Source organism: Malania oleifera, chromosome 9 (genome assembly GCF_029873635.1).
Source record: "Malania oleifera isolate guangnan ecotype guangnan chromosome 9, ASM2987363v1, whole genome shotgun sequence".
In the NCBI taxonomy this organism is placed as follows: domain Eukaryota; kingdom Viridiplantae; phylum Streptophyta; class Magnoliopsida; order Santalales; family Ximeniaceae; genus Malania; species Malania oleifera.
The window spans coordinates 79699243-79716878 of NC_080425.1; the positions used below are offsets into that span (position 1 = coordinate 79699243).

Consider the following 17636-nt stretch of genomic DNA (forward strand, 5'->3'; position numbering starts at 1 on the left):
CGTTGCCAGTGAGGGCACCATACTTTTGATCTATATGAACCCAGGTTGTATTGAGACAATAGGGGCGGTCAACCCCGACTGTGGGGATTTATACATGGTATAGAGTTTGAGGGCGTGTCATATCCTGCATATCTATACATTTATATAATTGTTGTTATATACTATGGGGATGTTCATATGATGAAAATGGGCTACATATTTTACAATTACGAAAACAATGATTATATATGTTTATGTTTTTGTTAAACACTTAAAGCATGCTGGTCACACACTGTTATTAGCTTAATCGTCCCTTACTGAGAGGTATATCACCCTATCATACAAACTGTCTTTTCAGGTCCTTATCGAGGTTGAGATTAGTAAGGATTGGGGCAGGGTAGCGGTCTGTTTTTGAGTGAGCATCTCCACGAGCTCAATTTTGTAGGTTATGTTACAGGTTTTCAAAACTTGTAAAATGTTGTAAGACTCGAGGATGCATCGAGTATCATACAATATTGTATATGGATGTTGGAATAGTTGTATGTATCTATAAGGTAGTTAGAACTCTGGTAATAGTTTGATGGATGTTTATGTTTTCCGCTGCATATATATCTATTGAAAAGTATATCAGGTACACAAACGTCACTACAGTAACACCTGGGCAGTAAGTTGAGACCGGGGTGTTACATGTTTGCTACTCAATTTCAAAATTAAGAGTCATGTGTTGTTGCCGGTCTTCATTTTCTAACTAAAGAGTTCTTCGAACAATGTTCAACTACCCCTCATGCTTTTGGGCATCATTCAATGCAAATATTGTGGTTGAGAAGTCCTAAAGAATTACAGGGATATAATTATGCAGGGCGAGGAATAGGGCATTTAAATAGCAACTTGGGAATACTCATCCTGGCTTTGGAAGCAAACAAAATTGAAAAATTTTGTGTTTTTAGTTTTTGTATGCTGCAGTTCTCCAAGGCAAATTATGTTTTTGGAAGAAAACCAAGCAAAGAAGCAACTTTCGCCTATTTATACCAAACAAATTGTAATCCCATACTAACAACCACCACCATCAACAATTTTGTCACTTTTAATGTTGAATGCCCCACATCACCGCCATACAACTTAGATAACAACAATCATCAACTGCAGATGTAGATTATAAACTTGGAGGCAGTGTAATGTAGTCGTGTACAACTATTTGCTCTTGTTAAGGCTCGTTAATAGTCGTTATACATTGTTGGCCCCAACACAATAGGTTACGCTTATAGGTTAAGTAGTGATTTAACATGGTATCAGATCCATAGTAGCTATGAGGCCCTAGGTTCATTCTAGTCTTGTATGCATTAATAATTTGTTTGATAAAGAGATATTATCACCCATAATGGTGATTGCTCAGTGTTTGTTAATTATCTCTCCACACATGAACAGGTTGTGCATGTGGGGAGTGTTAAGGTTTGATATAAGTAAGTTGTTGGCTTATTCAACAACTTAAGTTACATTTGGTTTGCAGAGTGTCTATTCCCAAGAATAGAATAGTTTAAATAGGCTAATTACAATTAGTTATATAAGAAATTATGTGGTTACTATAAAGCAAATAACAATGTTAAACATTTTTCAAGTCTATAATAAGAAATAACAATGGGACTAAGGCTTGGTTTTGTTGTTGTTGTTGTATAACAAGGAATAGCCAAGGAATAACTACTCCCGAATTTCATCATGGGAATGTTTATTCATTTCTTATTTCCTGTTGAATGAAATAATTAGAAATATATAAGGAATAACTATTCCCTTGATTCCTAAAATTTTTAAACTATGTTCCATCTTATTCCAACGAGTAACTATTCTGCTGAATCAAATGAGCCATTAAGCTTTTAGGTCAAATGGTGATCCAAAAACCCCGCAGGCAATTTTTTGTCATGGTTTGAAGGGGTTTATAAAGGAACAAAAGCACAACAAGTTACAAAAGAATTTTGAGGGAAGCTTATAAATTCAAATGTTAAATAAATATATGTAAATATTAAGGCACTTGGCACATGGTACTTGCAAAATCAAGTGTGTTTAGGATCAAATGGCTGGAATTTAATGCACGTCAAGGACAAAAACAAAATGTCATAATCACAGTTCTTTCCCTTATTTTATTTTTTTGAATTTTTTGAAGAGTTTATTAAGGGTGAGTCAATATGACAGTTATTAAATAACTGAAAAGTTGCTAGTTTAAATGTTTAAATTGACCAGCCATTTTTTTTTTTTTTTGTCAAAGAATATGATTCACAGCTTTTCAATTATGACAAATGAAGGATCTTAGTCAGAGTCCAATATGTACCCAAAAATAAAGTTTGTTTTCAACAACCCCCATCCCTCCGTCTCTCTTTCTATCCAATGTATAATTTCTTAGAGAAATTCTGAAAAGCTTTGTTGTATTTGTAGATTAAAAAAGGGCAGCTTGGTGCACAAAGCTCCTGCAAATGCGGGATCTGTAGATGATTTGTCATAATCCAGGCTACAAACTCAATGGAGTAGGGGGGCAACATCACCTTAAAGATGGTTTCTGAATGTGCCTCAAAGCCTCTAATTTCGTCATTCAGACTCTGGCCTAGCACTAAAACCCACAGTTCACTGGGGAAAAGGCCCCCAGCCTTGGGTTCCAAGCCCACCACTTCCACTGCTATACAATATCATGCAGCCCTGTTAATGCCATCACCAACAGCGTTACCACCCACCCAAAATGTCCCCATTATTTGGAGACCCCAGTCCCATCCCCAACGTTACTTTAGACAGGATATACACAAGCTTTACTAGCCCAGGTATGATGTTTACCAAAAATCCACAACCCCTCCCCCCCCCCAACCTTTTTTTTAATGACCTTTTGTTTTTGGTCTGTTGCAATGTTTCTTCCAGAAAGCAGAACCATTTTTCTTATATTCTTCTATGCACTCAAGGTATTCTTCCTGGTACGCACTTTATGGTAGATAATTCGTCTACTTTCAAGGCACACACACACACACACATACAAACATGCATATATCTATTCCTATCGCAGGAATCAAATGACCTTCCTTCTCTTTCCATCTCACAGCAACTGGAATTTTCACGCTCATAAAAATTCCATGTCTAATGATCAAAATAATACTGTTGTCATGATTATTGCCATGTAAACTTCCTCAACAGTTACTCTGGCTGTTGTCGCTAGCATCTTGTACATTCAATTTTCCAGCATTCATTTGAAATACTAAAAGAGAAATGGGTAAACCCTAGCCCAGGATCCTGCTCATGTTTATAAAGGATAGCATAGAGCTGCTTGCGCATCTTGAAATTGCTTAAATTGCATGCCAGTGTCTAATTTATGCCTTGTTGAGAAAGATTTTTTCTGCAAACCCGGCACTATTTATCTCTTAAAGAATGTTTAGTCATAAGAGTTATATCAACTACTGTTGTAGTGCATAGAATAAAATTTTGCAGGCTACCTAGTGGGACTTAAGACTTGGTTTGTCGTCATATTCTAAGGTTTTTATATCTATATTAGAGTGAGTAACTCTCATTATAATTTTGTAAACGATAAAGACTCTTAATTAAATTCTCTTTTTGGATAATCCATTTCTTTGCCACAGTTTTCTTAATCACAAAATTCATGAAACCCTCCCTTTTATTGTGATTTCAATTGGACCTTTCATGAAAATCCTCCTCCCATTTCCTTTTCTCATTTTTTTTGCAATAAAAAATTATAATATGATATGTCAGTATGAAACTACAGGAGAACAAATGAACAAAGAATTCACAAAGCAAAGCTTGCTGAAAATAAAGACAAGGTGTGAGCAAACTTACAATGGACACCAGTGAACGTCTATCAGGATTTTTCACCACCATGCCCCCTGTGCGTGTAATGGCCTCCCTTCCTGATATTATCTCAAACAGAACAACACCAAATGCATAGACATCACTCTTAGTTGTGGCCAGGCCATCACTCAAGTATCTGTGAAGAACACAAAGGTGCAAGTGATTGAAACTTAGTCCAGGAAATTGTTGCAGATGATCACAATTCCTAGCTGACAGTAGGTTTACTTACTCTGGAGCCAAATAACCAAAAGTTCCGACAACTCTGGTAGCAGAAGCCTCTCCCTCATTGGTTTTCCCAACAAGCTTTGCCAGCCCAAAATCTGAAATCTGACCGCCAATAAAAAATCCATTCAGATGCAATAAATTAACAGTCAGATAATTAAGATTAAATCATCATATTAACAGGTGAGAACCTTCGCCCCGTAAGAACCATCAAGTAATATGTTGCTAGTCTTGATATCTCGGTGGACATAATGACTTTTAGTATGCTCATGAATGTATTCTAGACCTCTGGCAGCACCAAGTGCAATCTGGAGTCTCATTATCCAAGAGAGAGACGTATGACCTGCCCGAGTGCCATTTAAAGATTTAGCATCCTTATAGCATGGTTGCATGACAATGGTATCATATAATCGTGGCATGACCAGACCTGAAGCATTTGAAGGGCATAATACTCGCACACATTTTTAACCTTTTGAAGACACCATGAATTGGAAAAAAAAGAAAGGGAGGGATCTCATGGTGAGGAACTAACCTAATAATTCTATTACAATATTTCAAGTGCATTTGCAGTTCTGATTTAGTTAAACGTCTAAAAGTTGGGCTTCAATTTATTCAGCTATTCATACCATGCAGAACAAGTTCCACAGGACAATGGAGCCTTGATCAGCCCTATGCCTTCACATTTCTGTTTCTTTTGTTCTTTTATGTGTATTTATCATTAAGAAAAGTGACAAATGCCCAAGCATGCCCAGACCAACGTGCTTTACATTTGTTAAAATTATCATTTTCTTATTAAGCGAACATAAAATCTTCCACAGAATCAATTAATGCCATTTCACATTTGTCCACACTAGGCTAGGGTTCTTTGTTTGAGTATAAAATTGGCCCATATCTTGAGCCTCGTTGACCTCGTTGACACCTGAATTAAGCTTAAGTCTAGCTATAGATTCGTGGGCTAGGCTAGCCACAGGGGCAAGCATAAAATTGCCATGCATGGTTACAACTATTATTTCAATGAATTTTCAAATTCAGTACAAGAACACCAATTCCTTGTGTGCAAGTTAAATGGTTATGCCACACTGACATGATTAAGTTCTTGTCCCATTCAACATGATTATTTCATATCAATATCATGCTAAAACATTAGCAACATTTGTTGGAAAAAGGCACTAGGATAAGGTAGAATCATAGAAGTCAGCAAGTCAAAGACTCAGGCAGAAAATTTTCCAAAACAGTGCCTCTATAATCATATAACAAGGCCATTTTTTAAATTGTTGAACATTGAAAAATTATGTATCACTGTGTCGAGCAGAGCAAAGAAGGCCATATTTTCTGTCATTTTCTGCATGCCATGTTGACCATTATTTATCCATGTTGGAGCAACACCTTTCAATGTGCTTGTAACGTTGTTGTACATTATAATCACCACAAGGCATGAAGTGATAATATCTTGCAACACAAGAAATTGTTACCAACTTTTTCTTTGTATGAAACAACTACTAGAACCAGCACAGATGCAGAAAACTAGATCCCTGCGGACGGTTCAGAGTGAAATACAATTGCAAAGACACATAAACATGCAAATTTACCTTTGCTCTGAGGATCGTGTAAATGGATTCTAAGTGACCCTTTTTGGGCATATTCATATATGAGGAAGAGCTCATCAGTGCTAGCAGCATAGCCAATCAATTCTACCTTGACAAAATTAAAAGAAAAAAGAAAAATTGGAGTCAAAAAAATTTATAACAGCCATTACCAGAGACAACAAGCTTAAAATTAAAAGAGTAACTAATATCTTTTCACATTACAAAGGGCATTACCAAATTTGTATGATGAACAGTGCACAAAACTTTCATCTCTGCCATAAATTCTTTAGTTTTTGTGGCAGTCATTCTTTTGATTGCAACTTCCTATAAGAATTCAATTATACAGCCATTAATGTAACAAGGAATGTCACTTCAAACACTTAGCATTTGTAATAACCAGAGCCAACATAAAAAATGCTAACCTGATCACGAAGGATGCCATAATATACAGAACCATACGTTCCATGCCCAAGAAGATTTGAATCAGAGAAACCATCAGTTGAAGACATAACTTCTTCATATGTGAAAACCACAGGCTTCTCCACGTCAAATACATCAGTCCCTATAGCTGTAGGAAATAATAACTGCTAAGTCTGACATTCCAAGCTTAAACAAAATATAAAGAGATCATTATATTGGCACTTGACAGATTTAACTATGGAGCATAGCATTAGTAAAAGTAAGATCCTACAGTTTAAATTTGTGGCAGCAAACCTCCACATCAAACTAAAGTTCTTGGTTTTGTGTTAATAAACTAATGAGCACATGGAAAATATAAATAAGATCACCATTCAGGTGTTCCCATGCAAAACTTGCTTTCAGCCACAACAGAAAAGACATTTTGAAGAAGCCAATTAACCATAAGCTTATGCAGAGGATGGATTATATGACTTTGGCAACGTAAATCAAATTGCCTTGAGTCATGTAACTTTCTAATTACTTCCTAACTACTTCCTCTTTGTAACTTTTTATGATTCCATGAACAGACTCTCTTGTACAAATTATTTGAAACTGCTATTAGGAAAGGAAGTCTTTTCATTGAGTTGAGATAAGAACTCTACTATGATCGACTCCTAAGCATGAATTTTTTTCTCAATATTTGGCATTGAGCCGCCAAAACAATTAAATTGTTTATTGTTTGCACATACTGTCCTTCCATCTCATGGCTATTTAGGGTTGAAGTCACCTGTGGGATACGAACAGAGACACTGCACCAACGGAAAGCTTTGAACAGGGAGGCAGACTAGGAGCACATTCTAGGTGTGGAACCGAATTAAATAAGCAAGGGTTTAACGTAACGTAGGTCACATAGTGCACCAATGAGGAAGAGTGTTTAGTTACTGTGAGGGGCAGTAGAAGGGGTAGGGGTACACCTAAAGTAACTTGGAATGAGATAGTGAGTGAGGATTTAATAGCCCTGAATTTGTTGATGGAAATTGTCCATGATTGCATAAATTGACGGAAAACGATTTATGTAGCTGACCCCACCTAATGGGACATAAGGCTTGGTTTGTTGTTGTTATTAGAAGGGCATCAAGGGGATGCCAACCCGTGGTACAAAACATCAACCACTTTGAAGAGTATTACAAATATCAAGGATTACAAAATGATCACTAACAAATTTCCCACTAAGCCAGCTGGAGACAGCCATAATCCCTTGGGCTTTGCAGGTCTGAAGCAAAGTAGATGAATCTTTGAAGGCTCTCTTATTTCTTTCTTTCCAAGAACACCAAAAGATGGCGAGAGGGATGAGGTTTAAAGCCTTTCGCTTCTCCTTTGTGGCTCTGATTCCTTTCTAAGCCCAAATCTTCCCTCCAAGTAACCCATTGCTGCCCAGCCAAGGAAAGAGCCAAATTCCACAAGTTCCTTGTCCAGGGGCAGTGGAGAAGAATATGGATGACTGATTCTGCGTTAGCCATACATAGAAAACACCGATTCATGACAAGCCCTCTTTTCTGCTGATTATTGAGGGTTAAAATATTTCTGTGAACAGACTCCCAAGAAAAAAAGGCAACGTTTGAAGGGGCTGCTGTCCTCCAATGTGAATGCAAGGGGAGTTGTTGCAATTTGTTCCCAACGGTGAGAGCTTCTTATAAAAAGATTTAACAGTGAAAACACCACTTTTGTCCAAAGCCCATGTTGGCTCGTTGGGGATGTATTGGTGACGGAATTTGTGTAGAAATCTGTAGAAGACAGAGAGTCTGTGAAGTTCCCAATCTGCCATGTTCCTTGTAAAAGGAAGAAAGTTCCCTAACCAGTGATTTGGAGATGAGGACTAGTAACGACATTTCTATCACAAGCCAAGTTGTAGATGGAAGGAAATGCAGCTCTAAGATGATGATTCTCAAGCCATACATCATGCCAAAGGTAACACTGGCCTCATTCCCCACTTGAAATGTTACAAATTGGAAAAACTCATCCCATCCTTTCCTGATTAATTTCCATACTCTCACTCCATAAGGACCTCCTGAGTTGTCCAATCATTGTGCTCAAAGCCCATATTTAGAAACAATAGTATTCCACCAAAGTTGGTCTTCTCCTTCATGAACTTCCATAACCACTTCTTGAGGAGGGATTTCAACCCCAAAAACAAATGGATTGTTCGACTTCTCCCCATCTAACAAGGTGATATTAAACTCCTCCCCTATGCTTCCCCAAAGAAATCTTTTCTGAATTCCCTACAATCTCCTAGCGACTGAGACTGGTAAAGGAAGGATAGACATGAAGTAAATTGGAAGATTCATCAAAGTGCTCTTGATGAGAGTGAGTCTGCCTCCTTTTGGTAAGAAATTTCTTTTCAATCCCACCAGTTTCCTTTCAAACTTTTAAATAATAGGCCCCCAAACTCCTTTATGTTTGAATTTGGCTTCAAGGGGAGACCGAGGAAATTAATGGGAAAGGTTCCCATCTTGCAACCCAAAATACCAGCAAGGAAAGTCCCCTCTTGTGTTCTCCTGAATTGGAATAAGCTCACTTTTACCAAGGTTCACTTTTAGGCTTGTGACGCCACTTTAAGGCCTATGACGACTTCAAACCCTATAAAAATGCATCGGAGGTTGAGGATATGGAGTGGGTCATCTTCACAAAAAATAATAGTTTCATCTGCAAAGAGGAGAGAAACTTCTTAAGCCTTTAGGTATGCATCCACCACTTCATTAGCAATAAGGGCAGCATCCATAATCTGCCCTCCAGCCACAAAAGCATCCTGAATCCTGATACAAACCAATGACTTCCAATATTTGCTTTTTTGAACCTCCCAACAAGTACTTTAGCAATGATTTTATAATGCTTCCTTCTAAGAAAATGGGGCAAAAATCCTTGATGTTAGCAGCCCCAACTTTCTTTGGAACAACAGTGACAAAGGTGGTATTTATGCAACTGGCGAATTTTCCTGATCTATGGAAAATTAAGCCTAACACTTTGCTTGATCCAATTATGCCACCATTCACTCTCTTAGGGGAGGACTATTAAAATCTTACAACCCTTCTGAGTTTATTAACAACTCATCTGTACCCACCCTTAACCTCTTGTATTTTTAGTCCATCACTATCAAGTCTATGAACATATACAAAAGTGTGAGTTATGATAATTTTTATTTCCAATTTTAACCTTCACATTTTTACAAAAGAAATGTTAAAGTCTTACACTGCTTTTTATTTAGTTCCATATTTTTGAATTTTTTTCTCATCCTATTGATCTAATTTTTTCCTACTAAAGCTATATTGAAATTTTTTTGCATGAAGATGCACATAGTCTAGGTAAAACACGCAAAAACAAACGTATGAGAACTCTTTCTTACAATATTTTTTACGGTTCTTTGTTTCTAACCTTCATCATTTTTATTTTATTTTATTTTATTTTATTTTGATAAAGAAGAAGCTATATTAGATAGAAAGAAGGGAAGAAACAACGTGCTGGGACAAGGAGTCCACCAAATATAAACAAGAAAACCCCCAAAGAAAAAAGAAAACACAAGATCACAAAATAAAACCCCTTTTCAATCCCTTCCCATCATAATTTACTCAGCTCTTCAAATTCACTGATTTCCTCGGACCCTTCAATTTTTACTTTTTCCGCCATCCATGCGCACTTCATTTCCTCCAATATCAGTCAACTTTAAGTCCAATTTATCTAGAAGATATTGGGCTTATAAATCCTTCTTAAGAACCTGCTAGGGTGTAAACAAAATTCCATCCCATCGCTGTAAATTGTTAACCAGACCATCATTATCAAAAAGATTTGCTCTCTCCAAACCTCCCAATGGGGGGATAGACATAAGATAAATCCCCTATCCATTTAAAGAACCCGAAACGTACCCATATTGTTCTCAAATATCATCTAACAACAGCCCCCCACCACAGTCAAACTCACTAATCTCACCACTTTCTGAATCCGAAAAGTCCCCACATTTCTTTCCGTCTTTTTCTTTACTTACCCCATTGCTACACCCAACCTCCTAGCACGAGAATCTTCCACCATACTAAGTTCTGCTATAGAATCTCTCCTTAATAGCTTTGCCACTGACTCACCAGATTTTTCTCTCTTATCTTCAAACACCTTCCTCATCTCAGCACCCATACAAACCGCCCTCTGATGAGCATAAACCTTGTTTCCCTCAAATCTGTTATAATTAAGACAAGAAAGATAAGACACCACCCCCCCCCCCCCCAAAAAAAAAAATAATAATTTTTTACTCTTTTTCACACCACTTTTTAGTCCCACGTCGAAACTTGTTGCATTTTAACACCACAATCTCGTTTTGAATCTTCTCTATGTTGGGATTTGTGGAGCCTAGTTGTGTTTAATCTAGATGATATCCTAACCCGAAATACTGTTGCATGGTTTTTTAATGGGAGATTCTTCTTTATGAGAGAAATTTTTTGGCCCGTTTTGTAGCCCATTGTTAATCCTATGCACAAGATATCAAAACTGTTATTTTGGTGATTAGGGTTGATGTATTGAAACTGTGTGGCTGCACTCTGTATTTTCTTCCTGATAATAATGAAATCCCTACAACTCTATGGACGTAGGCAAAATTGTTGAACCACGTAAATATTGTCTTGTGCGTGTGAATAGTTTTCTTTGGCGTGTGTTATTCTCTATTTTGTTTCTCACAGGATTTGGGAATATCGTGTTAATTTCCTTACACTCAGCTGCTATTCTGAGTTTGTTTCAAAACTTAGTCAAGTCTACTCATAGCTTGGAAATCAGTAGACTGGGAATGAACTGCACTATCAAAGGGTATAGGGTCCTCCTCCCCAGTACTTGGCTTTTGGGTTCTAGGAACAGTATTTTGGGCCTGCCCAGTTTTGGCTTCCAGCAAGGAAGTACCTGCATCGCTATTACGCAAAACATAAGCCTGACTATCACCATGGCACATCTGCATGAAGCCCAAAGGATGAGATCCTCCCTTTGAGTTCACATTAAAACCCAAATCAGACATTCCTAAAAATTGAGCCTGATCAAATAATTGGCCAATTTATTAGAAAAAGACACCTTCTTTTTCTATTATTTGGTCCAGGTCCAAAACAAGAAATATACCACCTGGCACACTCCTCTTTGCAGTCTCCTCCCCAAACATAGCCCTAGCTGCATCTGAGAGGAATGCTGCTCCTGCCAAAACTCTAGCTTCCTTTCCATTCTGATCAAATGATACACTGATTTAGAGCTAAATATAAACACAGAATAACTTCAATGAAACAGCAGTTTCCAAATCAAACATGTGCTGTACATTTATACTCTTGAGACACTCGTGTCAATGTTCATAATCTTGCATATACTGACATACACAATATGCATGCATTACCCATTTCAAGGTTTTAAAAAACTTCTAAAATTGTTCACTGGTTTACTCTTGAAGTTATTTGCAGCAAACATATTAGTCTTCTGTATCATATTTTCCTTTATGAGAGAACCCATATCTCTCTTTACTATAAAAATTTTAACATAGTTAAAAATATAGGGTCCTCCTATAACTAACCTTTGCATTAAATAGCTGGTTTTAATTTTCTCATACATAAGAATGCAAGGTCATAGACTCATAGTTGACATTTGAATTGAATAACATGTCATGGTATGCTAGTGACGAGATGCGTGTCTGGAAGTATGAGAATAAGTTAATCAACATACCAGTATTGAAACAGTAGCCATTGCAGGCTACATATCTAAATAGTGATGCATGCTTTTCCATTCCCTTACTTTCTTAACAATACCCTCATCTGTGTGCATGAGCGCGTCAAACATGCTTATGTGAAACAGTGACATAACACAATAACAATTACAAGGTATGACCAGGCTGTATTCCTCGTGCCTATCTCAGATAGCTCAAATAAAAAAGGTTTGCATAAATTCATTGGAAGAACTCTGTGCAATCATAAACAGTGAAATATATATATATATATATATATATATATGAGCCAGAACATCTAGGACTTAAAGATACAAATGCGAAAAAATACGAAGCAAGAATTTAAGATTTGGATATACAATATCAACAAAAGTGCATTTATTTCTTGTTATATTTCCTGCCTTTTAAGAAAATAAATAATTTAGAGCTATTAATTCCTCGGTTTGATCCTAGATGATTGTAAATATACAGAAAATGAATACAATTCAAATTTCGCAAGGTAGTTACCCAGAATTGTATGTGTGATTAAGAGTTGGGTAGGATAGTTACCATTAGGAACTTTCATCTGGCGCTGACTAGATTCACCATTGGTTTGCTTACAATCCTCAGACTTTCTGCAGGTGTATCTTCCAGAAGCACAACAGAAACTTGTCTGAAGGATAGGGAACTTGAAAGAATTCTTCCCATCATAATCTTTTGCATGAGTTCCTCGAGACTCAGCAAAGCAACTTGGTGACCTCAGGGAAACACAAATTACAATACCCAAAACTATCAGTGCGAGACCAACTACTGAACCCCCTATAATCCACCCATATGGCACATGAACCCTATGATTCACCGGAACAGCTGCAAAACAAATGGCATACAATCTAATGAAAAAACAAATAAAAATTTATCTGACAGCAAAAGGCAATGAAAAAAATTTAATATTCTGATTTTCTTGCTTAGAAATAATTATATAAAAGATAAGGTAAAAAAGAAGGAAAAATGATGCAGAGATGACAAAAAGGAAGTTCACAACCAAAATTTTAACTTTAAAACTATGTATCAAACATAGATTTCACTTATTAATAATTATTTTGTTTCTGATTATAAATTGCAATTTGTTTTAAACCTTCAGCTGCCAATCAGCTATACTGCCTCAAAATGTTGTAGTTCATCATAATCATAAGAAATGCATCACACATCTTATCAGATAGTTGTCACCTAGCCACAGCCAAAAAGATAATTCCTTTTGTAAGTCAGCTACACTAGAGAAAGTGCACTGAAATTGATTAGCTTATTATGCAAGCAAGTTGCACTTCTTTAAAGTAGCTTGCTTTCCTCCATCCCTTTGTATTATCTTTCCATCCTTGTAATTGTTGTAAGAGTGGCACCGAGGCTAGAAAAGTTGTTGGGGGATTTCTTTTGTGGCCGAGTATTGGAGAGTGGGGTTGTTGGGATCATCTTGTTGGGCAACTGTAAGTAAATCTAAAAGGGAGGGGAGCAAGGGTCTAACTAATTTGGTGTACAAAAACATATCTTCACAAAACCTCTATCTTTGCTTTCCTCCTTTTGCAAGAGGATGGGCATTCTTGGAATTTCTATTTTGGGAGAAACTTTAATGAGAGAGATTAATGAATTGGCATTTTTGACCAACTTGCTCGATTCTTTTCACGTTTATTTGGGGAGTGATAAAAGAGTAGGAGCTTAGATCCTTTCGGAGAATTACATTGCAAGTCTTTTTTTTTCTCATCTGATTCATGACCCTAATGGTGCTCCTTTTGCCCTCTGTTCTTTGATTCGAAAAGCTAAATTTCCCTAAAAATATAAAAGCTTTTATCTGGACTGCAATCCTCGAGAAAAAATTAATAGCAATGTTGCCCAATCAGCCTTGCAGGAAGTATCTACAAGATCTTGGCCAAAGTCTTGGTTGCGATGCTCAAAAAAGAAATTCCAAAAGTCAATGGGCAGCAACAACATGCTTTTATGGCAAGCAGGCAGATCATGGATGCATCCCTTTTGCAAATGTAGTAGATGCCTAACACATAAGGATAGAAAAAGGGAAGTCGGGGGGAGGGGGGGGGGGGGTTGGGAAGCTTGACATGGAGTGGAGAAAGCTTTTGATCATGCTAACTGTAACTTTCTTCTTTGTATCCTTAGGAGAATGGGCTTTAAGGAGCTATGATGTAAATGGATTGCACAATGCATTAAAACCCCCAGTTTCTCAATGCTCATCAATGGCGGCCATCACCGCTCCTCTAAATGTATGAGGCAGGGTGATCCCCCATCCCCCATCTCAGTTATGGAAGTGTTAAGCTGCATGCTGAAGAAAGCTACCGAATGAGAGCTCCTCAAAGATCTCAGTGTGGGTAAAAAGGAGAGGTTTTTGGAAGTTTCACATCTTCTATTTGCATATGACACCATCATTTTTGTGAAGAAGACCCTCACCAAATCCTCAACCTTTGAAGCATTTCGGCTGAGTTTGAGCCAGTCTTGGGCCTGAAGGTAAATATGAGGAAAATTTTGAGATTACTCCAATTAGGCACAACACTAGGGGGCCTCTCCTTGCCGGACTTCTGGGTTGCTAGATGGGGGACTTCCCAATTAAGTACCTCAGTCTCCCTCTTGGAGCCAAATTCAAAGATAAAGGAGTTAGGGATCCCGTGAAAAGTTTGAGAAAAGGTTGGCGAGCTGGAAAAGGAACTTCTTGTCAAAAGGTGGGAGACGCACACTCATCAAGAGCACCTTGACTAACCTCCCCATCTATTGCATGTCCCTTTTTCCATTACCTGTTTCAGTAGCCAAAAGGCTAGAGGAAATTCAAAGGAGATTCCTTTGAGGGAGCTTGGGGTAGGAATTTAAATATCACCTTGTCAAATGGGTGCTAGTTAAATAGCCTATCTGTTAGGGAGGCTCACAGCTGAAATCCCCCTCTACTTTCAATAAAACCCTTTAGGTAAATAGCTATGGAGATTCATTAAGGAAAAAGATCACCTTTGGCAGGAGTCATTGTTTCTAAATATGGGCACGAGCACAATGAATGGGTTACAACACTAAAAGAGCATCATATGGAGTTGGAGTTTGGAAATGTTATATTTGTGTGTGGCTCTTATACTTAGTCGGATCACAAACAAAGGAAGGAAAACATGTGAGAGAAGTCTTCTTGTGCTGGCAGTAGAAGACTCGTCGACGGGTGCCCTGTGCTCGTCAGCGAGTAGATACCAAGAGCCATAAAATCTCAGAGTTAAAGACTCGTCAATGAGAGGATAGATTTGTAGACGAGTGGGCTTCTTTGTCTTGTCGATGAATCCCTGTACTCGTTGACGAGTGCGACTGGGCTACGAGAAGTTATTTGAATTTTGAATTTGAACGTTGTGACAGTTGGGGATTTGGAGGGAAACCTCCAAGGATTTGTTATATATGCTCTTCAGAGCATATTTTGACATAAAAGAGGGTAAGAGAGGGGTGAGAGAAGGAGAGAAGATCATTGAGTGTGTATCTTTGATTTTCATAGTGAAATTTCTTACCGATTGCTCCCATGGATGTAGGCTTTGCCGAACCACGTAATTCCTAGTGTCGTTGCTCTTATCTTTACCCTCTTTATATTGCTATGGTTGTGGAATAATTTTGTATTTCACCATTTTAGATTGTTGCATATGGTATTGTTTGATCCTTTACAATGTTTATTCCGCTGTGCATTGTTTGAAGAGGCGTTATTTTACCCAACAATTGGCATCAGAGCGTGTTGTATGGTCTCTGAATTAAAGGATCTCTTTCTTTGTGCAACAAGGTTTGGTGAAAGGTTTACACAGAATTTCAACCAGATAGCATGGATGCAACGACTTGAAATGAATTGGGAGCAATTATTTGTCTTTGTTTGACTAAGGACGTGTTGTATTGTGTCACGGATGAGAATTCTCTGGCATTAGTTTGGTGAAAACAGAATACTGATATATGTCTAAGGGTTCGCCAAAATCTGCAAGTGTAGTAAAGGAAGACTCAGAATGTAGTGATAGAGATATGCTACGTGTTTCATCAGGTTCGAAGTACCTCACGGGTAATTCTTGGATCTTAGATACCGGGTGCTTTTGTCCTAGAAAATGGTTTGACATCTATAGGTCAGTTTATACTAGTTGTATTTTGATTGAAAATGATATTTCATGCAAAATGTTTGTTATTGGAAATGTCAAAATCAAAATGTATAATGGTGTCATAAGAATCATATATAATGTAAAGCATGAATCAGGTCTAAGAAAGAATGGTATTTCATTGAGAACTTTAGACCGTAATGGATATTGTTACGAGTCTAAAGGTGGAGAAATGAAAGTCCCAAGGACGGGCTGTGAAAGTTACCTTCAATATGGAATGTCTAACGCTTGGTACCCAAGGACGGGCTGTGATGTCTGGGCTGTGATGTCTAGGATATGTCAAAGGTCCTCTATGATTGTGTAATGGAGTGTTTCAGCAGGCAACAGAGTGAACCGTCAATTGTTAGTTTTGTTGAAGATTATGCAGGGGGCTTTGGTGATAGAAGGCTTACAGCAGTGTTTGTGTTTACTGTTGTGGAAAGGTCTTGTTAGAAGCCTAGGGCAAAGTCTTTAGGTATTGCATCTACAACTGTATCGAGGTTGATGGTAGAAGCTGAAGCTGCTATTGGCAAGTTCAAGCAATATTGCTTGGATTTGGTGCAAGTCTCCAAGTGCTAGAAGGGAGATGGCCCCAACCGATCATTTCAAGTTCAAGGTGGAGAAATCAGTCATGTTTTTGGGTCCTCCTAAGGGGCGTATAATCGCTGAGGTGGAGATTGTTATATTAGTGTGTGGCTCTTATACTTAGTGGTATCACAAACAAAGGAAGGAAAACATATGAGAGAAGTCTTTTTGTGCTAGCAGCAGAAGACTCGTCGACAAGTGCCTTGTGCTCGTCAACGAGTAGATACTGAGAGCTAGAAAATCTCAGAGTTAAAGACTCGTCGACGAGATGATAGATTCATCGACGAGTGGGATTCTTTGTCTCGTCTATGAATCCCTTATACTCGTCGACGAGTGCGACTGGGCTGCGAGAAGTTATTTGAATTTTAAATTTGAACGTTGTGACGGTTGGGGATTTGGAGGGAAACCTCTGAAGGCTTGTTATATATGCTCTTCTGAGCATATTTTGACATAGAAGAGAGTAAGAGAGGGGTGAGAGAAGGACAGAAGATCATTGAGTGTGTATCTTTGATTTTCAGAGTGAAATCTCTTGCCGATTGCTCCCGTGGATGTAGGCTTTGCCGAACCACGTAATTCCTGGTGTCGTTGCTCTTATCTTTACTCTCTTTATATTGCTATGGTTGTGGAATAATTCTGTATTTCACCATTTTAGATTGTTGCATATGGTATTGTTTGATCCTTTACCATGTTTATTTTGCTGTGCATTGTTTGAAAAGGCGTTATTTTTCACAACAGCAAATAATCAAGAAAGGTCGAGACAATATTTTCCCCTGCTTTAGCTTTCAAGTGGGGAATGGGGACAATGTTTTCTTTTGGCACAATGTTTCGTGTGGCCAAATGCCCCTAAGTTCTAAATTTCCTTTCATCTTCAGTTTGGCTTGCAATAAGGAAGCTCTCACAGTTAATATCTTCATATTTCAAATCAAAGGACTTTTTGGAACATTCTTTGGATTAGAGTAGATAGGGAAATTGATCACCTCACTGACTTTTACAGTAGTTTGTATAAGTTCTAGTAGTAGAATAACATCAATGAATCAAAATGGATCCTTGATGGTAATGATAGATTCAGTAAGACACTTCTACAAGAAACTCTCCCCACTGGGAGCAAACTGCAGCAACTTGCTTTGGAATAACATATGGAAAACAGCAGGCCCTACAAAGGCTGTTTTTCTTGCTTAGGAGGCAATGTGTCACGGT

At 37.9% G+C, this 17636-nt stretch overlaps 1 protein-coding gene across 1 annotated transcript in view; it reads right to left on the reverse strand.

The window, feature by feature from the left end:
• LOC131164335 (lysM domain receptor-like kinase 3) overlaps nucleotides 1–17636 on the reverse strand; it is a 37214-nt gene that overhangs the window by 9458 nt on the left and 10120 nt on the right. Inside the window, exons 3-9 of the mRNA XM_058121445.1 lie at nucleotides 12295–12591; nucleotides 6041–6186; nucleotides 5853–5942; nucleotides 5622–5727; nucleotides 4224–4375; nucleotides 4040–4137; nucleotides 3799–3946 (exon numbers count right to left, since the gene is read on the reverse strand). Coding sequence (XP_057977428.1) covers nucleotides 3799–3946; nucleotides 4040–4137; nucleotides 4224–4375; nucleotides 5622–5727; nucleotides 5853–5942; nucleotides 6041–6186; nucleotides 12295–12591 — 1037 coding nt within the window. The remainder of the gene's footprint in view (nucleotides 1–3798; nucleotides 3947–4039; nucleotides 4138–4223; nucleotides 4376–5621; nucleotides 5728–5852; nucleotides 5943–6040; nucleotides 6187–12294; nucleotides 12592–17636) is intronic.